Here is a 23995-nt window from a genome sequence, read left to right as displayed (position 1 = left end):
GTGCGTACATGACGAGAGAAAATGCGAGAAAGAATATAACAACATAGAGAATGCAAACAAAAATCTGACATCTTAATACCGTCAAACCTGGCCGGCAGTAAACAACTGTTTGTGTGAGACGACCTTTTTAAATCCGCCTTGAATTAACCTTTTTTTTATGTAAGATGACTAAAAAAGCGAGTTATTTGCGCCTTTAAATAAGAAATGACCATAATGTTTCCGCTGCGATCGGTCCGTTGGGCCTCCTCATATAACAATGAATGTGGCTACAACAACAACAACATGATCTATTGCTGTGTTTTATTTTAATACTATTTTTTTTTTTTTTTGGACTTTAATCGAAATGGCAGAGTACGACTCTATATGCCAGGTTGTACTTCCGAAGTTGGTGTCCCCACCAACTGTAAATTAAAACACGTGTATTAAAAATACAGAATTAAAACCAATGTACAGTTATAACTGTACTGTGTATAACGATGACTAAGCATCGAATCCCGAAGCGTCCGCTTCAGACGAATTCTAAATGCAAAGTGTTTTAATACTATATAGTGTAAAGCACGATTCAACGTTTATTATTATCTGCTTTCGTATGACATCGATAACATACCAGGGGCAGTATGCACCTCTGGCGAAATTTTCGTTATCATAAGAAATACATTGACTTATCCTAAGCGATTTCCTTTCGTTGCCGATATCGTCAAGCCTAGTACTGACTTCGGCTTTTCGCCCGAACAACTGTTAAGTCTCATTATAAAAATATGGTAAGTAAAAAAATCCGAAATCATTCCTTAGAAGTGGTACTGAGTTCTATAAGCAAAATAGTAGCGATATATCGCTGCGCCTATACTAATTTCGCTCACAAAATTGGCACCAATCAGCTCTGTTTCATTGTTGTTGTCTTTGTTGTGTGTTTTTGTTTGGCTTTTGTTTATATTCTGGCAAAGAATTGTCCGTCGTATTTCGCAATAGGTGATAGGCGTTTTGGCTGGGAATGTAGTCCGTTCTTGACGATATAATAAGCGGCGATAAGATAAGCCGCTTACCTAATCGGGAATAGTATTTTTTGCATGCAAACTAAGCGAGAAAATCCTTTTAATGGGTAATGGTTTAATGGGTAAATAAAACATCCCTATTATTTTTCATTTGTCTTCCTCGGCTTGTGTGCCCAGTACTAAAATAAAACACAGCAAATGTATGTCATGTTGGCGTAATATGCCATGCTCAAACCGATAAATATTTCGCTGGTACTGATGATTCATCTTCGATTACAGTGAGGTACCAAACCAGCTATCGATAATATAAAAGCAAACTACCATCAATTATCCCAGTTTTCTCATCACTAGTTCGTAAAAAAATGGCCGATGATTTTTATTCTCGCGACGGTCGTAATTATTTTACGCGTTTTGTGTTAATTCTGAGCATAATTTTGCAAAATTTTAAGTAAATACATAAACTAAAGATCTATTTAAAGAGAATTTACATGGTATTTGTGTTGAAATGAGTGCGTAAGGTGCAGGAAAAACAAAGGATTTATGTGACGCAGAAGAAAAGAATGTGTATGGCGCTTGCACAAAGAGAAAAAAATGTGAAAAAAATGGAAAATATTTCTAAATAAATTAGAAAAACAAGTCCAAACATTATAGGGTACAAAGAAACAACAAATCTAAAGTGAAAGGCGATAGAGAGCATAAATCGGTCATAAATTGCGCGCTATAGCTAAAACATTTGGGTACGGCAGAGGGGGCCAAAATAAAATCGATCGATTTTTTATTCTTCTGGTTATTATACCCAGCCAACATCTTACCAACTATAACCGTAGCCAGCCCATAACGCATAGGTTGCGTTGTGTGTGTTGACTTTTTTACTACGTGCTGAAATCGTCGTAGGGAAGAAGTGAAGAAGTGGCGCGCAATGTCGAATATTGTGGAAACGTTCTCGTCGTCGCAGCAGCAACAACCAAATGAGGAGGAAGAGCAGCGAATTCTACAACAAGCAAAAACAACCACACCGACAGTAACAATGAATACAAAAATAAATAATGAAAAATTAGCCGGTGGTAAAGATAAAAATGAAAAGAAACTTCAACAGCAACAACTGCAGCCCGAAACAGGGGGAGTTGTAGTAGTAGATGGCGAAGTTCCTAATAAACAAAGTCAGCAATTGATAAGTGATAGACAATTAGATCCAGAGAGACTCACTGAAAAGTCTTCAAAGGACCAAGCCTCGCTTATAAAAACCACAAATTCTCAAAGTGAAATGAAAGTTTCCAATTCAGTTCCAAAGGAGTATGGCGGTGATGATAAAGGTAGATATTTCTTATGTTATGCTCTCATTTCATTTTGCTAAGAATTATTTAACTCTTCCAGAAAAATCTCATAAGAAGAAGAAAAAGGAAAAAGATCGAGATAGGGATCGTGAACGCGAAAGAGATCGAGAAAAGGGTCATGACAGTCATAAGAAGCCAAGGGATAAAGATAAGAGTGACCGAGAAAAATCAACCCACAGCTCACACAGCAAGGAAAAGTCATCGAAAAGCTCTTCTGATCGAAGCAGTTCAAAGTCAAAGACGCATTCTTCAAGCGATCAACATAGGGATGGTCATCACCAGAGTAGTGGAAAATATAAAATGAAAAACAGTAGCAGCGGTTCATCTGCTACAGCAAAGGACTATTCATCTGACAAAGACAAGGTATATACTTATCAAAATTATTCCTATTGCTGCAGCCTAGAATGCTCTCATTTTATAAATAATTATTTAAATCAAGGTACCAACTTTGTTTATAAGCGAAAAAGAGACGCTATTTGGATTAATCTGAGCTTAGTTCGCAAGTTTATAAAATTTTTTTCTCTGACTTTACTACCGACATAATCCCATGGGAAACATCTTAGATGGTGTATTACTGGGTTCCCTTTTGTTTCATTTATTTTGGACAAATTGAACCTGGTCCGCCCCGGAGCGGTGTTGACTAACAGTATAACAATGTAAATGCCTTTATCTGAATCCTATATGATATTTATTGGTCTACGAACTCGCTCGGTGGGTTAAGGGTCATTTAAGTTTGAATGTTAGATTTACTTCATTCTTAAAATACCCCATTTGAGCCCGATATTCTCATGGGGATTTTGGGAGTGGGAAGGCCCCAAGGGTGGTGGCTGGTGGGTTTATGGGGTGGTGTATATATATATATATGACCTTTATTTACAATCGGAGCATACTAAATATATTACAATAAAATATGGCCAATAGTATACTGTTCCGTGTGAACATAGGGTGTGGATCCCCTGAAACGTGGTCCCGAAAGTGGGTAACAAATTCATGCTCTACTCCCAAATACCTTTAATTTGAGCCCCATATATGTGGAGGAGTGGTCCCCCAGACACATAGCACTGAAAAAATATCAGCATCGTGCTCTCTCAAGTACTATTTATTGAAACCACATATTGCCATTGGTTTAATGTTAGCTTATGGGATGAGGCGTCCCCCAAAAACTTGGCCCCAAAATTGGATATGGAATTCGTTTTCTAATCTCAAATATTTTTCATTTGAGACACATATTGCCATGGGCGGCACCTCTTTGGGCGTGTTTCGTGAGAAGGAAACACCAAGGAGGACCAAATACTTGGTCCTCATATGGATAATCAGATTCGTATTCTACTCCCAAATACCTTTAATTTGAGCCCCATATTGTCATGGCCAGTTAATAAATCCTATTTGTGGGATGTTTTGGGGAAGGGGCCAGAAACATGGTCCCGACAGTGGGCATCTATTTTAGCACATTTATTTCCGGTTTGTGAGGGTGGGCCCTAAAAACTATCCACATCAAGCTCTACTCTCTTTGAGTCCAAAATTGTCATGGGGAGCAAATGCGTCCTATTTGGAGATTGTTATTGGGGTGAGACGTCCCCAACAATTGGTGCTCTACTCTCAAATATCTTTCATTTGAGACCCATATTTCCGTAGTCGGCAAACTTGATGAGGCGGTCACTCAGTGACTTAGCCCTGAAATTATATATTCGATTCGTGTTCTACTCTAAAATACCTCTAATTTTAGCCCCAAATTGCAATGGTCAGCAAATACGTCCTATTGGGTGGTGTTATGGGAGTGGGGCGACCCCATAGAAACTTTTTCCCAAATATTCATATCAGATTCGTGCTTTACTCCCAAAGGCCTTTCATTTGAGACCCATATTGCTATGGTCGTAAATTTGTCCTCTTTGGGGGTGTTTTTGGGGAGGGGTTGTCTCCCAAACACTTGGTCCAGCAATTGGATATCAGATTCGTTTTTTACTCGCAAGTACCCTTCATTTGAGTCCCATATTGTCGTGATTGGCCTATATATATATATGGTGGGTTTGGTAATGACTGTTCATTACAAGGGTGCTTTTTATTTTATTTTTACACCGTTTATTAAAATGATGACCGCAGGTTCAAAATTTATACTTTGTTGTCAGGTTTTGTGCATTGATCGCTACTAGTTAATATAAAAAGTCAATAATGTGGTCAAGAATAGTTTGTACTTACATTTAAAGCAGGTTTATATTGACCATTAAAATCGGTTTTAATGGTTCAATGATCTGTTTTCATTTTACATTAACTCCTAACCCTCGTTTCTCTTGTTCGATTTCGATGAAATTTCATATATTTATTATTTGGAGCACTTATAAGGATGAAGTACTTTTGCGCGACTTCCAACTATGCCAAAATATTTGTTGTCACATTTGACAGCGACTATCAACAATACCAAAATACTTGCTATCACATTTGACAGCCTTAACAGGTTCCTTAAGTTACTTGCCGGTCAGTAGTGAACCAAGTACTTTTACAATCGTCCGGATATGATTGAAATATTGTCAGATATATCATCCCACCTTGGAGAATTCCCAATCCCTAAACTCTAAATAGGACTTGCGGCCACAGAAATAGTTTCTGGCATCCAGGACTGGAAGAGAGTGGGTATTTTGACAAAGTCCACAAAAATTGTTTTGTGACAGACCGCATCGAAAGCAGTCAATGTTTCAAAATCACAAGGGGCATCCTTAGGCATGATTTAACATTGCTTACTTAATAGAAACCCACTTCGCCCCAAAAGTGACTGAGGTCCTGTCATCGCTTCTTCCGGGGTTGGCAATAGACCACAAGTTACAAACACCGACACTCAATACTTAAAGTATTTCGCTTTGATTCAAACTCAGCCGTTCAGCATTGGTTACGGCAATAGTATAACTGATACCCAAAAGGTAAATACGTAGACAAATTGGGTATAGTTTTCTGAAGTACATCTCTAAGATTGCTGGGAAACTCTCCTCTAACCGCAGCAGCCACGTCATCTGCATACGCGACCATTTTTACACCCTTTTCTTCTAGAGTTGTTGTTGTAGCCACGTTGTCTGTTGTTGTTGTAGCCACGAGGTGGCGATCATCGTCTAGCTCCAATAGGTGAGCAAGCTCGTTCCGGTCTAAAGAAACGATCGCCGTGGGAACATGATGCTCATTGGTCATTTAAAGGCTCATATATATACAACACGCTGATACAACCAGAGTATATCTCCCTTAGCCAAGGAGCCAGCCTATCAAACACAGCTTGTAATTCAACCGGTGCTACATCATCAAAGCCGAGCGACTTAAAGGAGTCGAAACTTTTTATTACCCAAAAAATTTCCGACTCAGACACTGTTTCCCCAACAACATCCGCTAAATGTATATCAGTGACAAACTCTTCTGGTGCCACATTGTACGTTGGAGAGTTTCCGGGAAATGCGTATCAACGAGTTGTTCTAGTGTTTCTTAACTAGACATTGTCCATTCATTTTCTGATTTCTGAATATATCCCACCGTAATAGGTTTTCCGTATATGGTTTTTCTTATCCTAGATTTTCTTGTATTTTTGTAGTTTGTTGTTGTTGTAGGTGGCGATCCTTGTCAAGCTCCTGTTGGTGAGCAAGCTCGTTCCGGTCTATACGACCGATCGCCGCAGGAACATGGTGGCAATTGGTTCTTTAAATGCGCCATAACTCGCCTTGTCATATCGAGCATCATAGGCACTCAGTATTTGTGCAAGAGCCAGGGCCGCCCGGACTCTCACTGAGACTCCGCGCTCGATACCGCTGATTGTCCGCGACTGCCGTTGCAGCTACTCTGTATGGAGCATTCCACTATCCGCAAACTGTGGACGCTCCCGGTAGCTCGCAGCTAAGCTTCTCGTGACAACAATGAACACCACACAGATCAGACCTAAATGTTCCAGCCTGTGTGATGCTCACAGTTATCCAGTGCCGTGCCCCATATCTTGTAATATGCACTAGCATCACTTCCTACAATGAGGCCCTTTTTAGCTGCAGGAGCGGCCTTAACCAGCAACTTAAGTTTTGGCAACTTTGTATAGTGTGCCATAGGTGGGGAATCCGGCTAGTAATGAGACTTACTAATTTCAAGGCTGGCTACTACTGAATCTTAAGTACTTAGCGCTGAAAGAAAGAAAAAAAAAAAACATTTACACTTTGGTATCGATTGCAAGCCTATTCCCGGGCTCTAGATCTGCGGCACCAACTAAGTAATCGGTAATACTATCGTAGCTATTCTTGAGTGACTTGAAATTACTTATTACGAGACAAAACTTTCGCTTCATTACACTCTTAGTACAAGTATTTATTGAAATTCTACTGAAAAAAACCTCCGGTAGAAATTTCTAAGCTTTCAATAACCAAACTTTCAAAATGTTGCTCGCTCTTACGCACTCAACCGCTCTCTTCTGCTGCCAAAAGAAGAAGACGAACGATTTTCAGTAACAATTTGTGGAAATTTACACAAAACTTTGAATACACCCTTATTGTAAACAACTTCGTATGCCTTAGTTTACTTTATACTAACTGCTAAAAAAACTAAATTTTCCATGAACATTCCATTGAGGAACAGCCAGATATTTCTCCCATATCAATGATTGCAGTCCAATTAAAGTTTAAACTCAATGACAAGGTGTCTCCTTTTTTACACCAAGTCCGAACGGCGTGGAGCATAGCTATATCACTTGGTAGAGAAGTTTCAACATGGTAGGATACCTCACAAAATGTATCCAGAATAAGTTAGGGGATAATCACCGCTGAACTTTTTTTATATTCAGTTCAACGTCATTGGCGCAGACAGCCTCTGCGTTACTTTGGTCTCTAGTTTAGTCAGTCGATACACTTATTTATTCGTTAATATGGTTTTAAATTTGGGCATCATTCTACTCCCAAATATCTTTCATTTGAGTTCCATATTTTCCCGATCGACCCACATGCCAGTATGGGTATTCTTTTGAGGGTAGAGCGTTCGTACAGATACTTGGCGTCAAATGGTATTCATATTCGTACTCTTCTCCCAAAGACCTTTCATTTAGAAAGCTTCCCCCACGACTTGACCGTGAACCGAATTTTTTGAAAATTGGGGTTAGCACACCACTTGTACTTTTATGACTTTTGCGTTAAATGCATTTATTCGGTGTACGGTTCAGTTCGGGTCACAAATTTGCATTGGGTCTATTTAACTCTGACATTTTGTGTTCTTCTAAGGCCAAAAATCATATACCTATCTCACGCATCATCTTGTTTGCTTTTTTAGCCCGTTCTAACATCAGCTTCATCGTCCGAGGCCAGTAGCCGCCGAAGAAGTTCAGAAAGCAGCAGATGCAGCCAAAGCAGCGGCATTAAGGTGAATTGTCTCAACATCATGAGTGAGACAGAATTCGAAAGACGAAAAACAACCGATGCAGACAATGCACCAATTATTCAAGAATGTTCTATTATCAAAGAAACTGATGGTCCAACTAAAATGGAGAATTCTACTGAAAACGATAGAGCAGAGCATAAACAAAAGGATGCTGCTGTGAAAGAGACGCAAATTGCAAATAACACAAATGCTAATATACTAGCTCCAAAAGTTGAACTCCTAAAAGAGTTGAAAGCTGACACCATAAAACCAAACACCGAGTTAAGTATCAAGAAGGAAGAAAGTGAGAATAAGACCACTCAGGACTCCATTATATGTACTGAACAAATAATTAAACTGGAAGAAGGACAATCTAGCGAAATCAAGCATTTGGTCGTGATCAAAACTCCTACAGAAGTTTCACGACAACTTGACTTTGACGCTGTTGATATCAAACCCAATGAAAAAACTCTCGCTGTTGCAGCGACAGTTGCAATGCGAAATAAGCAGGAACAAGCAGCGCTCACATCAAAGCTTATTGAAAACAAACAAGAACAAATTCCAAACAAACAGGAGAATTTTCCCAGGACTCCTATTAAAATGGAACCAAATGATACACCATACACACCGACAGAAATAGAAAGTCTTATGATGCCTTCACCAGCTATTAAAACGCAAACTGGTGCGATATCACAGGCGTCCGCTCATGGCAACAGTCACCACATGCAAAATCAAAATCATTCCACCGGTGCCGTTAACACTGTGCCAGTGACGCCCACAACGTCTTCTTCTTCCTCATCCTCGAAATCAGCTACATCGTCAAGGCGTTCTTCTTCAGGCAGTAGTTCTCATACGCATCATCATCATAACCACAAATCTTCATCTTCGTCGTCCAGTAAACACAGCACGTCCTCATCTTCGAACAATAATTCATCGTCGTCCTCATCACGCAGTAGTCGTGACCGTGAGTGTTCTCGATGTTATAAGCGCTCGAAGATTCGTCGAAGCAGTATCGGAACCCAGTACGTACCACCACCGCCCGAACCCAATGTAACGCGCAGCAGTCGCAACAATTGCAGGGTTCCCTCGGGTCTTGAGCATTTGAAGTATGGCCAATACTTTGAGATAGAAGTCTATCCGAATGGTGGAGCTTCTGTTGTCCACTTGTATCAGGATGAAATAAAGGATCTTCCACCACAAGAAATGGACGAATTGGTGAAGGAATTTTTCGATGTTTGTTTTGCCGAAGACGAAGATGGGTATGCTCATCACGTTATGGGCATAGTCCACGATGCGGCAAGATATTTGCCTGATCTATTGCAGCATATGGCAGAAAATTATTCAACGCTTACAGTAAAGGCCGGTGTTTTGGGAAGAAACTCTGATATAGAGACCTGCACAATGGCTCAATACTACGAACAGGTAAATTGATCAGTGCAGTCCCAGACTACAAAGGGAACTTATACGTACTAAATTTGCTTTTAATTGTTTTTAGGTTGTTCGAAATTACTCGCAGGGTACTTTTCGCTATGGCCCCCTACATCAGATAAGCTTGGTGGGTAAAGTGCATGAGGAGGTTGGTGGTTATTTCCCCGATTTGTTGGGAAGAATTGAAGAAAATCCTTTCTTGAAAAAAGTAAGAACAAATTCTTTCGACCAAGGCTTTAGTAAATGAAAACCAACTTTTTTTTAGACAATGCCCTGGGGTCCATATTCAATACTACAAACTGATCCTCGTTTATCCAACGATGGTCCAATTCTATGGATACGCTCCGGAGAACAATTGGTACCTACAGCTGAGCTGAACAGTAAAACGCCTTTGAAACGGCAAAGGTACATATTTAGTATAGTCAAACGTGAATGGTTTAACTCTACATATTTACTTTCTCCTTTCCTTCTTTATCAAAAAGGACACGTATCAATGAACTGCGAAACTTGCAATATTTACCACGCCTATCTGAGGCTCGCGAAACAATGATTGAGGATCGCACTAAAGCACACGCTGATCATGTAGGTCATGGTTATGAACGTATTACAACGGCAGCTGTTGGTGAGTACATCCTTTGATTCAAACCTTCAAATTTTGTAAGAAAACATTCAACCAGAATTAAGGTTGTTGGCAAATCTGTTACGGGTAACATCTTGACAAAAGCCAAAATGCCCAATAGAAATTTTTAAATTTTGTCCGCTAAACTTCTAATTGAAAATGTATGTGTAAACACAAAACAAAAAAGATATTTCTACATAGAAAAAGTGTCAAACAGTGGTAAACTTTAGGCACAATTTCAAAACTCATACACACAAAGCCAAAGGGCTTGCTCCTTCACAAAAATCCATTCAGAACAGAAGTCTTTCACACCATACCTAACAAACCTATTTTGAAATTGGAAAAAACTCTTACATGACCATTCCAAGGCGAGAATTCAAAAAAACAAGATAGCCTATTTTTACTAAGTAGTTATACGAGGTCGCCGATGCGGGATAACTATGAGCACCACAGAGGCTGGAACTTTGAGTCCCGACTTGTGTGGTGTAAATCGTTATCACGGGAAGCTTAGCTTAAAAGCTACCGGGCGCGTCCACAGGTTGCGGATGGTGGAAAGCTCCGTTTTTATGCGGAGTAGCTGCAAATGCGGCCGCGGACAGTCAGCGATTTTCGAGAGGAGAGTCTCTGTGAGGATTCAGCATTAATTAAATACTGAATGCCAATGATACTCGAGATGACAGGGCGAGTTATTGGCGCCTTCAAATAACAAATGGCCAACATCAGCGTCTGTTGCCAGGTCAGGGGCGGCTGGAGAGTCTCAGTGAGGAGTCAGGTGGCACTGGCTCTTAATTAAATACTGAATGCCAATGATACTCGAGATGAAAGGTCGAGTTATTGGCGCCTTCAAATAATAAATGGCCAACATCAGCGTCTGTTCCCAGGTCAGGGGCGGCTGTAGGCGAGCGTCGTTTCTGGGAACAAGCGGCTGGCACACCGAGGGATACATGTGCAATCCCACAAAATCCATGCGGTTGGGGCGCTGATCCAGTAACACGCCCCCGGAAAACTATGATAACTACTATGAGAAACAAAGGAATAGTAAAAACGAACCCCCCAACATTGACGACCCACGCAAACGAAAAAACGACCATGATTTGCGGATCTGCACCTGGAATGTCCACACTCTTTTTAGAGAAGGTGCAGTATACGCGCTGGTGAATGTATTAGACAAGTACAAGGCAGATACTATCGCCTTACAGGATGTGCGATGGACTGGGTATAGCGTCACTACAACGCCAAACGGTGACGACTCCTACTACTATAAGTGCCATAACACGAGGCATGAATTTGGCTGTGGATTTGTGGTTAGGCGGAGACTGCAACGCCTTGTCTCCAGCTTTACTCCGGTGGATGAGAGGCTAGCCGCAATCCGCATTAAAGTCAAATTCTTCAACATCAGCCCTATTTGTGCCCTTGCCCCGACGGAAGACAAAGACGAGCAGACCAAGGATATTTTCTACGAGCTCCTACAGAGAGAATATGACCGCTGCCCCGTCCATGATATTAAAATGGTTCTGGGAGATTTTAATGCAAAGATAGGGAAGGAAGAAAGTTTAGCATGGGAACTTGAGAAAGCAGATGAGGCAGTGCTTGGAGTATTTGAAAGATTCTTCCTAAAATATATGGATCAGCTTACGAACCAGAAAGTGATTCTGAGTCGATCGGTTTACTTATCAAGGGGTTAGCTCTCCTCCTTTTTAGCGTTGCAAACAAATGTGGTGGTGTAGGGTATAAAAAGTATTCTTGCCAACAATTTCTTTTTAAATGTCCATATGTTTTTCTGGAGGCCACCGTAGTGCAGAGGTTAGCATGCCCCCCTATGACGCTGAACGCCTGGGTTCGAATCCTGGCGAGACCATCAAAAAAAATTTCCAACGGTGGTTTTCCCCTCCTAATGCTGGCAACATTTGTGAGGTACAATGCCATGTAAAACTTCTCTCCAAATAGGTGTCGCACTGCGGCACGCCGTTCGGACTCGGCTGTAAAAAGGAGGCCCCTTATCATTGAGCTTAAAACTTGAATCGGACTGCACTCATTGATACGTGAGAAGTTTGCACCTGCTCCTTAGTGGAATGTTCATGGGCAAAATTTGCAATTTATATGTTTTTCTGTTTTGTTCATTGTGTGTTGGCAACACTTACAAACACACATCCAAAATTATCAAATACCAAAAAAAGTTTTTGTTTCTCTTTCGAAACGTGCTCAATGATCGGTGATTTTCTTTGCAAATGGAAAAGGAAAGCCAAAGATCGCAACACACACCAACTGTGGCTTAGTTGAATATTCTGCTTTTTTGATTTAGATCCTAGGCATCGAGAGCTTCATTCACTATACGTGGGTACACCGCATTCCTCCCAGTCTTTGCACTTTTTGCTTTGGACTTTTTAGTGTTGTTGATCTGTCCGTTATGCATATTACTAAATTTTTTACAAAATTCGAAATGTTTGTGGTCCCTTTAGTGCTCTTTTTGTCGTTTCATTATTTTTCTTGATTTTATTATTAGATCTTTTCTGTTAATTTTTTTAGCAAAGCTCTGCTAAGCTCGTAATAGAGAGCTTCTAATGGGTTTGTGTCTCTGCTAGTTAAAATTAACTTATCTTCAGTTAAAGTTAACAGGCAGTTTGTTGTGGTATACTTAGAATCCATAGGAAATCTCCTATGTGTTCTAAGCTTATATACCAGAGACAAGCATGCTGAAAACTGTCAGCAGCGGGAGGCTCAGTGAACACGATAGCGTTGATAAGGTGCCCTAAACAAGCACCCAAAACGTCCGCCAATGTTGTGTTTGTTTGTGTCCATTCCGCCTTTATGCCTGGCAATTTCTTTTCTGTAATCAATAAAAATATTTCATTCTGGTTATATTGATTCTCATGGTCAACACACGTATCTCTCCCCTATTTGGAGATTAGGGAAAATGTATGAAATCAATGACCAAGCCATAATAGGCAACCATATCCAATTTAAAAATTGTTAGTTGGCTTATAAATAAAAAAATATATGACTTTCTTTTCTTGTTGTAGGCATTCTCAAAGCAGTCCATGGTGGCGAATCATATACACAAAATCGTATTACCAAAGATGTGGTAGCATTTGCAGCTCAAGATTTCAATCAATTAGTGGGAACATTGCAACTGGATTTGCATGAGCCTCCCATTTCTCAGTGTGTACAGTGGATTGAAGATGCCAAGTTGAATCAGTTGCGCCGCGATGGTATACGCTATGCTCGCATCAAATTGTGTGACAATGACATCTACTTTCTGCCGCGCAACATTATCCATCAATTCCGGACAGTGACTGCGGTAACCAGTGTTGGTAAATAAGACTCGATTCGTATTGAAGAACAATCATGTCATTGAAAGAGCTTTTCTTTTTGTGTTTCGTTTTTTTTGTTCCTTTATAGCATGGCATTTGCGGTTGCGCCAGTATTATCCCGGTCAAGAAGTTATCAATGAGAAGAATAATCCCGTTTTGGCAGAGCCACCACAATACAAAGAGAAACAAACGATTTTACCAAATCCAATTTCTCATGAGGATACCAAGAAGACACCTTGCAAGCGTAATCACGAGGGCAAGGCTAAAAAATCAGAGGCCAAAAAACTTATCGACATGGAGAGCCGCAACAGGCTCTCAAGTGAAAGCGGAACCGATGATTCTTCGGCAGCGCCTAAAGACGATCCCGAAACTCCCACAAAGAAGAAAGCGGCCAAAGATGAGCCGAAAATTGATATGCGCAAAATGGTAATAGAACACAATATGATCAATAAAGTAGTGGCCACAATAGCTTCTCCCAACAAAGTGGAGAAGGCTAAAAAGCCCAAAGCTGATGGTGACGCTGATCACCACAAGGAAAAAAAGGAGAAACGTAAACATAAGGAGGAACATGTTGGTGGTGCTGGCAGTGGTGGATCCAAAGCTTCTAAGAACAATCAGCAAACGCCCAAGAAGGCTAAGGCCACTGTGATGGATACATCAGTGGCGTCGAACATATTGGTGGATACTGCAACAACAACGGCGTCGACATCCTCATCATCTTCAATGACGGCGGCCACCTCAACAAATGTGGCAGCAAATACAAGTCATTTGACCAATAACAAAATTAAACTACCAGAACCAATAGTGCCTGTATTACCTATGCCTTTAGTACCTCCCACACCATTTACACACCGCGAAGCTTATGTAAATAGTCTTAATCAAAAGGAGCCCGAAATTAAAATCCAAGTACAAATCGTGTCCGATGAGCCGCCACCCATAACACCAATGTCGACGAATAACAGTAGTAGTCAGCCGCCGTCAATGGGGCAGATGAATACAACGATGGCTTCAAATGCCACTCCTAGCCAAGTGACGGCATTATCCTCCCCTCCTTCACCGACACCAGCTCCACCCAACAATGAAATGGTTCATGTTGAGGAGGCGCTAATTCCAACAACTGCCAGCATGGCCGATGAGGTGATTCTATCGTCCCAGCCTCAGTTGGTGGTGGATCACGAGGAAGAAGTTGTCATATCAGAGGAAATTGTAACAAGTACAGAAACCACACTTGTAATTTCAGCGGCGCCGCCTGCTGCACCAATGGTGGAGGGCATTGCTAATACATGCTACTTACCGCCCCTACCTCCTATGCCTCCCTTGCCCCCAACACCGCCCACACACACACCTCAACCGCCACCTCCACCTCCGCCCTCGACTTTGGCAACAGAAGCGGTAAAAGCCATTAAGATTACCAAAGTTTCCACTGCGCTGGGTACATCAGCCACCACGACTCCCTCAAAATCTCATAAGAATGCCACAAAGGTGTACAGCAACCCCAAACAGTTGCACAACAGACCATCAACGGATCTCTTAAGCTCCATAATGGCCAGCATGGACAATAGCAATGTCAATACAACACAGGCAGGCAACTCAACTAGTAGCAGTACTTCATTATTGTCATCGTCCTCCTCCTCAGTTGGTTACGGTACCCCATCGTCGTCATCGTCATCTTCAATGCATTAAGAGCATATTGTCACTGGGAAATATGATTGTAAATATTTTTATTTTAAAGTATAGTTTGGATATGGCATTGAAAATGCTTCAACACCAGCAAAAGGCAGGCAGCATGCAAAATGCAACGCAAAAATTGATGTTTTACGAAGAATAACACAAGTTTCCACCCATTTGGTCAACATCCTTAGTAGTTTCCACACTGTTATTATTGTGTATATACCTATATATATATATATATATATTAAAAATCAATATATATTTTAGATTTATGTATTTGTAATTGTTCATCATAATGAGAACGCCCCTCCCATGTATGGTATAATGCAAAATAAGGACATTTTCGTATTTATTATTTTATAAATGATCACTGAAGCACAGTGGGAGACTCTAATCCCACAAGGCTGAACTTTTCCGTTTTTAATTTATTCATAATTCGTTTCCTTTTCGCGCTTATAACTTATTTGCTATACATATTAAATTTAATTTGAAAATATATGAAACGCAGTTGCGTGTATTTAGGCTTCCTTAACTATAGACCAGTTTTCTGTAAATTCCTTTAAGCTCACTCCCTCCATCATTATCAAACCCTCTCCCTCTGCCTCTGCCTCTCCCAAAGCAAATGCAAAGAACACAATAATGTTACATTCTTGATAAATCTATGATGGGCAATTGTTATTTTTACGTTTTTAATTGCGCTGTTTTTATTGATGAGTTAAAGCTAAACTAACCACTCCATTCAACTTGGAGATTTGGAGTTTGTGGCATGGCATGCCAACACATGGCAGGCCACAACATCCCCAACCGGCAACGGCACTTTGCACTCTTGTAGAACAAAACAACAAAGAAAAAAAAACAAATCAAAACAAATAATTTTTTAACAATTACTGAAGTTAAATTAAATAGTTGCATAATTATTATATTACACATACACTTAAACACACACACACGTACACATGTATATGTAATTAACACATATTAATTTAGAGCAAAACAAAGAGGGAGAACAACTTACAATCAAATAAAGCAGCACACACACACACATATAAACACATCATATTGTCTCACCTATCCCCATAAGAACAGGAGAAGAAGAAAATTGGCATAGCGTTTAAACAAACAAAAAAAAAATACACAAAAAATATTTAATTAGGTTATAAGGCCATAAATAAATAATAATAAAGTAGTTGTACTTAAGAGAGTTTTAATTGTTATATTTGATGCAAAAAAGCTAAAATGGTTTAGGAAAAAAAATTCAACTAAATCTCTCAATCCCGAGAAGGCCGATTTTGTAATCCTTATCGTCTCGATAGATGGATGCTTCAGTGGCTCTAGTCTGCTGCTGCTGTCTTAGTACTACTTCTGATGTGGTCTTCCACATTTTTAGTGCTGTGAGAGAAAATTCCTCAAAAACTGCCCCAATTGCTAGTGACTGGTTCTGAGATTAATCAAAATTCCAGACTCTGATTCTGTACTGTATACAGCGGGCAGATACACTCATCATCGGTCAAATACACGACCAGAGAAATGACAATTGTTCATGTTGAAAAAAACCAATACTCATTAGAGTCCAGCAACGATAACAACTGCTCAGATTGTGACAGTCGCTCCGCTCAACATAAGGAAAACCAAACCTCAATATAATACGAGAATGATCAATATGGTCATTCTGACATAGTATTTAAAATTTTATTTAAAAAAATTTTCTCTTAAGAAATTTAAAAAAGGCAGGCAAAATCCCTATAATCTACAAAAAATCTTTAGTGTGTAAAGAGTCGTAATACTGTAGAATAAATAAGTCCAAATCAACCCTTTCACTGAGAGTAAACACATGAAATCAAACAAATTAAGATATCGCTTACAAAGTCTTTTAGGTAATAAAATGTGGTAGGTTTTGTGTCACCGTAGCGCAGATGTAAGCATGTCCGTCTTTGACGCTGAACGCATGGGTTTGAATCCTGGCGATAACATCAGAAAATGTTCAGCGGTGGTTATTCACTCCTAATGTTGGCGACATTTGTATTGCAAAAACTTCTCCCCAAACGAGGTGTCGCACTGCAGTACGCCGTTCGGACTTGGCTTATCAATAAGTTTAAACTTGAATCGGACAGCACTCATCGATATATGAGAAGTTAGCCCGCGTTCCTTCAAGGGATGTTCGTAAGCAAATTTGCAACATCAACAAGAAATGTTTGTGCAAAATTTGGAATGGATATTTTTTTCCAATCGAAAGATGCATTCTTTCAACAGTCGACTGTTACGAACAGAGTAATGAAGTTAGTATACCTTCACTCAATGTTGTACGATATGAAACGACAAAACCTTCGAAAATAAATTGAAAGAAATTTGCTTTTGTGAAATGAAAACGAAATTCCAAACGGCTTTTCAAGTTGAGCTCTTAATGTAAAAAATTAGCGAAAAGTTCAAAATTTTCAGCATAGGATATTCCTTTATTATGCGGCCTACATTTCTTGTTGTTGTAGCCAAATTTGCATTCGATGCCGCCGATTGTCCGCGGCTGCAGTTGCAGCTGCTCCATATGGAACATTCCACTATCCGCAACCTGTGGACGCGACCGGTAGCTTGCAGCTAAGCTTCTCGTGACAGCAATGAACACCACACAGATCAGACCTCAATGTTCCAGCCTGTGTGGTGCTCACAGCTATCCCATGTCGGGAATAGCCAATGGTTGTTGTTGTTGTTGTAGCAGTGTGTTGTACACTGAGGCGGGAGCTCTTGCCGATGAAGGACTTGATTGATAGCCAATGGTCATAACGTTACGCGGCAATAGGTCCTTGTACCGGAACAAGCTAATTTGCCTGACGAGTATCATCGCTACCTCCACAAACAAATGTGGATATAACAACAACAAAACCTACATACATGAACGGGTATGTCAGAACCCCATCCACTCCACCTTGGAAAGGTGTAGTGAGTAAAATGACTGGAGGCCAACATATGTGACAGTATGCTGTACTACCATCGGAGCAGACATGCTGTCATGCCCGTTTGCAACATATCCCACACCACGTCCGTGCATTGTTGTTGTTGTTGTAGCCACATTTTCATGTGGAGGTGGCGATCCTCGTCAAGCTGCTTTGAGTGAGCAAGCTCGTTCCGGTTCAAAGGACCGATCTCCGTAGGAACAGGATGTCCATTGATTATTTAAAGGCGCCAATAACTCGCTTTGTCAGATGGAGCATCATTGGCACTCAGTACTTGCGTTAGAGCCGGTGCTGCCAGACCTCTCACTGAGACTCTCCGCTCGATACCGCTACTATCCGCAATCTATGGTAGCTCGCAGCCAAGCTTCCCGTGACAGCAATGAACACAAATTGGAGCAGAATGTCACTTCATGTATTTATTAGACTTCTAATGCACTTCAAATACCAATAGAGCGCGCTCTAATCGGCATATTTTCTGATATGTATGGTATTTTTTTCTATAGACATACATATGTATGCATGTATGTACGATGAAATAAGATCGAAATAAGATTTCGCTTTAATCGTAAGAGCTGCATATTTATTCGAATTTTTTTTTTTCATATTAAATTTTTCGTTCGTATAACACGGTGTGTACAACTTTCAGAGTTGCTATCTTTAAAAATACATATGACTATACACATAGATAAGTTATATATAGATAAAGAAGAATTTGAACTTCGCACATAGACTCGTTGTTGGCGCTTGTGATTATAGATAAATGAGAATTATCTAAGAACATGCCGTAAGCAGATTTCTGCTCTCAATGGCATGCTGTTTGCGTCGTTTGCATTTTCTAAATATCCATTATTTTCTTTCTCGGAAAGGAAACTATGGTTGAATGCACGTATGTATATAGGGTTTCGTCACTTTTTACTTCCAATATGTGCATCTTTCTTTTTTTTATTTTTTTTCTTTTTGCTATAAATTTGATTTTTTCAAACTTTTTTTTGGCAGACCTGCTTGCTTTGAAGAAAAATAAAATAATTACCGACATCTATGACATTTGCTGTTAAATTTTGAAAGCACAAACATTTCTCTGCTATTTCTCCTCTTTGCCGCTAGCCGACGTCCTGTGATTCGTTTTTTTATCTTTTATTGCCCGCCAGTTTCATTTTTTCTTAGCTTAAAAAGCTTTTCACACTCAATTATTCTTCGAAAGTACGCGGCTATGTTTTTTTTTGCATTTAGGTTTGCCCCAATTTTTTCGAACATCAAGAATTGTTGATTTGTGGAGATGTGTAATAAACAAACAATTTGAACACAAAACAATTTATTTTCTTTTTAATTTCACTGCATATTTACTAATAAAAACAACAGAGCAACTACAAAAAAGTGGTTGCCGAAATATCCCATTTTTAGCAACTGACACGACAACTTGGCAAAGTTGAAAGTTGCCATCCGCAATGCAAATTTGTCAACTGGCAACGCAATTTAACTAAGGTTGCCATCCATAATCGACCCATAAATTCCTGTTATTTCTATGCTCTTTGCTATACATATTGTGTAATAGCATGTTTAAAGCTGAAGTATGTATACTCTCAATTTTTCCATCTCCACATTACTAATACACGAAATATGGAAATGAGTAGGGTGGTCGCTATTCTTAAGCCAGGGGGAATAAGGCACTCTTCAATGACGTCATCGAGTCTGTTCTTCTAAACATGGCAGAGTTAGTCTTGCGACACGTTTTAACTTGGGCCGCATTCAAATAAGCAAAACAAAGTTTTAATAACAACACTTGTGCAAAATTATTTTTTTACTCACTTATAAATTATAGGTCCATATCTACCTATAACAAATTCGCGTCTCTTATTTGGCTGGTGTGATCGCTTTGCCAATGTGGCAAAAGCATATGGACCGTTAGGATTTTCGCGGAGTTGACAAATGTTGCCTCTCTTATTTGGCTGGTGTGATCGCTTTGCCAATGTGGCAAAAACTTATGAACCGTTAGGATTCTTCGCGGAGTTGATAAATTTTGCCTCTCTTATTTGGCTGGTGTGATCGCTTTGCCAATGTGGCAAACAAATATAGACCGTTAGGATTCTTCGCGGATCGATGTGGAAGTAGGTGTGTACATGTGAAAGGTAAATGGAAGATATATGTAAAGGGTGATTTTTTTGAGGTTAGGATTTTCATGCATTAGTATTTGACAGATCACGTGGGATTTCAGACATGGTGTCAAAGAGAAAGATGCTCAGTATGCTTTGACATTTCATCATGAATAGACTTACTAACGAGCAACGCTTGCAAATCATTGAATTTTATTACCAAAATCAGTGTTCGGTTCGAAATGTGTTCAAATTTTGACAAATTTTGTTCAGCGATGAGGCTCATTTCTGGTTGAATGGCTACGTAAATAAGCAAAATTGCCGCATTTGGAGTGAAGAGCAACCAGAAGCCGTTCAAGAACTGCCCATGCATCCCGAAAAATGCACTGTTTGGTGTGGTTTGTACGCTGGTGGAATCATTGGACCGTATTTTTTCAAAGATGCTGTTGGACGCAACGTTACGGTGAATGAACACATTTCGAACCGAACACTGATTTTGGTAATAAATTTCAATGATTTTCAAGCGTTGCTCGTTAGTAAGTCTATTCATGATGAAATGTCAAAGCATACTGAGCATCTTTCTCTTTGACACCATGTCTGAAATCCCACGTGATCTGTCAAATACTAATGCATGAAAATCCTAACCTCAAAAAAATCACCCTTTACTTATGTAAGTTTGCAAATATTTATGAGATGTTACCCCTAATAGTAAATAGTATTCAAACAAACAAACAAAATAGGTATTTTTCGTAATTTCAAGAAAATATACTTCATCTTTTGGATATATGAGGTCAACAGGTGGACTGTGAACTATTAGTGTGGCTGCAGTTGTCAAGAAGTTTTTCCTTTTATGTCTAGTGCTCTTCCCAAAAAGTACAACACATCCGCCCATTTCTTAACTCCATCTTGTCTATAGAGCAAACACATTTTCATACCTATACACAAGTTTAATTTATTTTGTTTTATTTAAAAGTCTAGGTTATATAAAAATAAACGTTCTTATATTCTAAATACACTTTCACCTCGTCCACGAGCAACTTATTCACATCATCATAAACATTTAAAAAGATATAAACAAAAATACATTTTACAATAACAGCAATTTACAATTTGGCACGCAAAGCATCAATGCGGCCTTGTGCGGAACGTTGCAAATCCATTAATTTCATGGCCAAGCCCATGTTGCCTTGTATCTTGACCTTGCCTTGGAAGAAGGCCTTTTGTGGGGGCAATTTGCCGGTCATCAATTCGGTGACATCTTCATCGGAAATAACAAAGGTAACATCGCATTTTTCCTTGCCATTGTAGGTGATTTTGCCCTTGCCCTCTTTGGCGTTAATTGTCCAGAAGCCGATTTGGCCGCCAGGGCCATTGGTTACCTTGAAGCCATAAATTGCACGAACCTTTTCGATGAGATTATCTTGATCTTCCTGCATGGCCTGTTCCAGCAACTTCAAAAGAGGTGTCACTTTGAAGCCTTCTCCATCAGGGTGGGTGGCCGATGTTAGGTTGTATTTCACACCGGCAGCAGTAGGGAAGCCCAAACGATAAAGGGTTACAACTACGGCACCACCCAAGCCCAAGTTATGCTGCAAAGCCAATTTGCAGTCCTTGACTTGACGTTTTTCAGCCAAACCACGCAATTGCCAGCACATTTCGGCACATTGAGCCAAACCGGTAGCACCCAAAGGATGACCCTTAGAGATCAGACCACCGCTGGGGTTAATGACATATTTGCCACCATAGGTATTGTCGCCACGATCAATCATTTCTCCTGCTCCACCCTCTGGGCAGAGGCCCAAAGCTTCATAGGTGATCAATTCATTGGCTGAGAAGCAATCGTGCAATTCAACAACCTGAACATCAGTGGGTTTGTAGCCACATTTGCCAAAAAGACGTTGTGCAGCCATCTTGGTCATATCATAACCGGCAATTTTCATAAGCGATCTGTCCTTGAAGGTAGACTCGGGATCTGAGGCCATTTCCATGCCAACAATTTCAACAGCCTGTGCCTCCAAACCAAAACGATGTACAAAGGCTTCCGAAGCCAAAATAGCAGCACCAGCACCATCAGAAGTGGGACAGCATTGCAGCTTGGTTAGAACACCCTCGACAACAGTGGGTGATTTCATGATTTGTTCCAAAGTATATTCATCACGGAATTGGGAGTAGCTATGGAAAATAGGAAAGTCATTATAAAATTTAAATATCAAAACACCATTCAAAACACTAGAATGCTCTGTTTTTGTGTAGTCAGGGGCATACATACTGTGGTGCATGATAAGATAACCAAGCAGCCGACATAATAATAGATTGGACTTTAATACCAATACAAGATTTGCATTGGATTTTGTATCTTTAGATAATGCTCTACTTACGGATTGTTAACCGAGTGTTTGTGATTTTTCCAAGCAATTTTGCCAAAGTGTTCGGGTTTTGTGCCATATTTCTTCATATGTTCCTTACCGGCATTGCCAAAGATTTGAGCAGCCATAGGGCCAGGTCCAATTTCAGCCAATTCCGACATAATTGAAATGTGGTGTTCCATGGGATTGGCACGATCGAAGTACTAAAAAGAATATAGTAGTTCATAAGACATTACTACATCAATGATTTCGCATAGCATTTCTAATGATTATTAGAATAAATATGTTTTAGAACATCATTTGTATAAAACGCAGATAAGGCGAGAGTATCAAGAATGGCCCAAATTTATTTGAAAAGAATAAAGCCAAACGCAACAAAGGCAAAAAAATAAAAGCATTTGAAAGCGAATAGAATATCTCTGGTAACGAAACAATGGCTTCCCCAGGGGAAAGGGATTCTCGTAAGACAGTCTTCTTTGTCATTCTGGACTACTGTACTGCAATCTGTTGCAACTGAGTAAAGGTAAAGCTCACTAACCGGAACTCCCTCTACTCTACCGTGATCCCATTATTTCCTGTGCGGGAATACTGTCTTATACCTTATTACATTCCGAGACGAAGGCAATCTATAATTTCCTTACCTTTTTAAAGTTGATGTTAAATTGATATGAGTTTTACCTACCTTAGCCGACAACGAACCGCGTTCCATTTTCTCAAAACCGAAAGCCAATACACAGTCGGCATTTCCAGACTCAATGATTTGTTTGCCCAAATACAAAGCACTGGAACCGGTGGAACAATTGTTGTTCACATTGAACACTGGAATGCCGGTCATACCCACTTCATACAAGGCACGTTGTCCAGACGTGGAGTCACCATACACATAACCGACAGTAGCTTGTTGCACTTCATTGTAAGAGATTTTGGCATCGGCCAGAGCTTTTGTAATGGCTTCCTTGGCAAAATCGGGATAGTCAACATCAGAACGGCGACCGGGTTTTTCAAACTGCAAAGATAAAAAACGCAATTACATTAAAATTCAATAAAAGAAAGTCATATGAACATTGACCATTAGCCTTTAACTTTCAAATCATCTGGATTCTTTAGATAAGATTAATCTACATGACTTGAGAGATAGGCCGTGACAATCACTGGCTCAATATTGATAATCTTTTACGCATTATTGATGACAAACTTGTTATCATGTTTTTATCTTTGTGACCTTTCACCAATTTTGGCCCCAAAGTTATTATTAAGCCACTTCCAATAAGTTTGCTAGATACAACTGCAATTTTTTTACAGCCGATCAAAGTTCATATCACATTAAAATTTTTGCACTTCCATTTTTCATCGGCTACAGTGTTGCTCGTATGGTGTACATAAAGGGGTGGTAAGTGCACTGGGGTTTTGGGATCTTCGTACTTACTTTGGTCATACCAACACCAACGACATATACACGAGTTTTGACCATTTTGAATTATTTTTGGTAAAGAATGTTTCGTTGGAATGTGATTGAATTTGCCCTCTCCTCTTCCTTGTTGTGATGTGTTGAAACACTTGTTTGCAAATGAACAAGAAACAGCGATTGCCTAGTTAAAAACTTTAAGACTTTTGGAGAGTTAACTAACTGACTGATAAAGATGCGAGATTTGAGGAATGACTACAGGGCAGAGGTAATTGACCAACACATAAACAACAACAAATGCAACACTGTGTGGGTTATGGCTTAATCTGTCAAATTTATCGTTCAAATACACAAACATGGCGTAACATCACACAAGCATGCTGTAGCAAATGTAAATAAATCGCAAAATTGGGCATGTTGGGTAAATTTGGACAAATTGTCACTCGATGTAAATTTTTACTAAAAAACATGACATA

At 39.8% G+C, this 23995-nt stretch overlaps 3 protein-coding genes across 3 annotated transcripts in view; 1 reads left to right on the top strand and 2 right to left on the bottom strand.

Moving 5' to 3' along the window:
* LOC106080829 (uncharacterized) overlaps positions 1-23995 on the bottom strand; it is a 47040-nt gene that overhangs the window by 4148 nt on the left and 18897 nt on the right. The window contains exons 5-11 of the mRNA XM_059364740.1: positions 22797-23120; positions 22127-22317; positions 20856-21920; positions 15445-15538; positions 15303-15372; positions 13329-13562; positions 4870-4940 (exon numbers count right to left, since the gene is read on the bottom strand). Coding sequence (XP_059220723.1) covers positions 4870-4940; positions 13329-13562; positions 15303-15372; positions 15445-15538; positions 20856-21920; positions 22127-22317; positions 22797-23120 — 2049 coding nt within the window. The remainder of the gene's footprint in view (positions 1-4869; positions 4941-13328; positions 13563-15302; positions 15373-15444; positions 15539-20855; positions 21921-22126; positions 22318-22796; positions 23121-23995) is intronic.
* On the top strand, positions 1353-15245 carry LOC106094224 (uncharacterized). Its single transcript, XM_013261423.2, has 8 exons — positions 1353-2305; positions 2367-2689; positions 7598-9106; positions 9180-9320; positions 9378-9517; positions 9595-9734; positions 12752-13042; positions 13131-15245. Exons 1-8 carry the CDS (start codon positions 1912-1914, stop codon positions 14723-14725), a joined length of 4533 nt encoding a protein of 1510 aa, XP_013116877.2. The 5' UTR covers positions 1353-1911; the 3' UTR covers positions 14726-15245.
* Positions 20695-23781, bottom strand: LOC106095367 (sterol carrier protein 2). The gene is made up of 4 exons (XM_013262600.2): positions 23541-23781; positions 22797-23120; positions 22127-22317; positions 20695-21920 (listed from the first exon to the last, which is right to left on the bottom strand). Exons 1-4 carry the CDS (start codon positions 23583-23585, stop codon positions 20852-20854), a joined length of 1629 nt encoding a protein of 542 aa, XP_013118054.1. The 5' UTR covers positions 23586-23781; the 3' UTR covers positions 20695-20851.

This window comes from Stomoxys calcitrans, chromosome 3 (genome assembly GCF_963082655.1).
Source record: "Stomoxys calcitrans chromosome 3, idStoCalc2.1, whole genome shotgun sequence".
NCBI classification, from domain to species: Eukaryota; Metazoa; Arthropoda; class Insecta; order Diptera; family Muscidae; genus Stomoxys; species Stomoxys calcitrans.
This window is presented reverse-complemented; position numbering and strand designations above follow the sequence as displayed.

What these genes read in the sequence shown, in the direction of transcription:
- LOC106094224 (XM_013261423.2), top strand. Translation starts at nt 1,912, where the DNA reads ATGTCGAATATTGTGGAAACGTTCTCGTCGTCGCAGCAGCAACAACCA. An exon ending in AAAATCCTTTCTTGAAAAAA is followed by an intron (nt 9,321 to 9,377) that starts GTAAGAACAAAT and finishes ACTTTTTTTTAG; the next exon opens with ACAATGCCCTGGGGTCCATA. An exon ending in ACGCCTTTGAAACGGCAAAG is followed by an intron (nt 9,518 to 9,594) that starts GTACATATTTAG and finishes TTTATCAAAAAG; the next exon opens with GACACGTATCAATGAACTGC.
- LOC106095367 (XM_013262600.2), bottom strand. Translation starts at nt 23,585, where the DNA reads ATGGTCAAAACTCGTGTATATGTCGTTGGTGTTGGTATGACCAAA. An exon ending in TTGGTGTTGGTATGACCAAA is followed by an intron (nt 23,121 to 23,540) that starts GTAAGTACGAAG and finishes TTATCTTTGCAG; the next exon opens with TTTGAAAAACCCGGTCGCCG. An exon ending in AAACACTCGGTTAACAATCC is followed by an intron (nt 21,921 to 22,126) that starts GTAAGTAGAGCA and finishes TATTTTCCATAG; the next exon opens with CTACTCCCAATTCCGTGATG.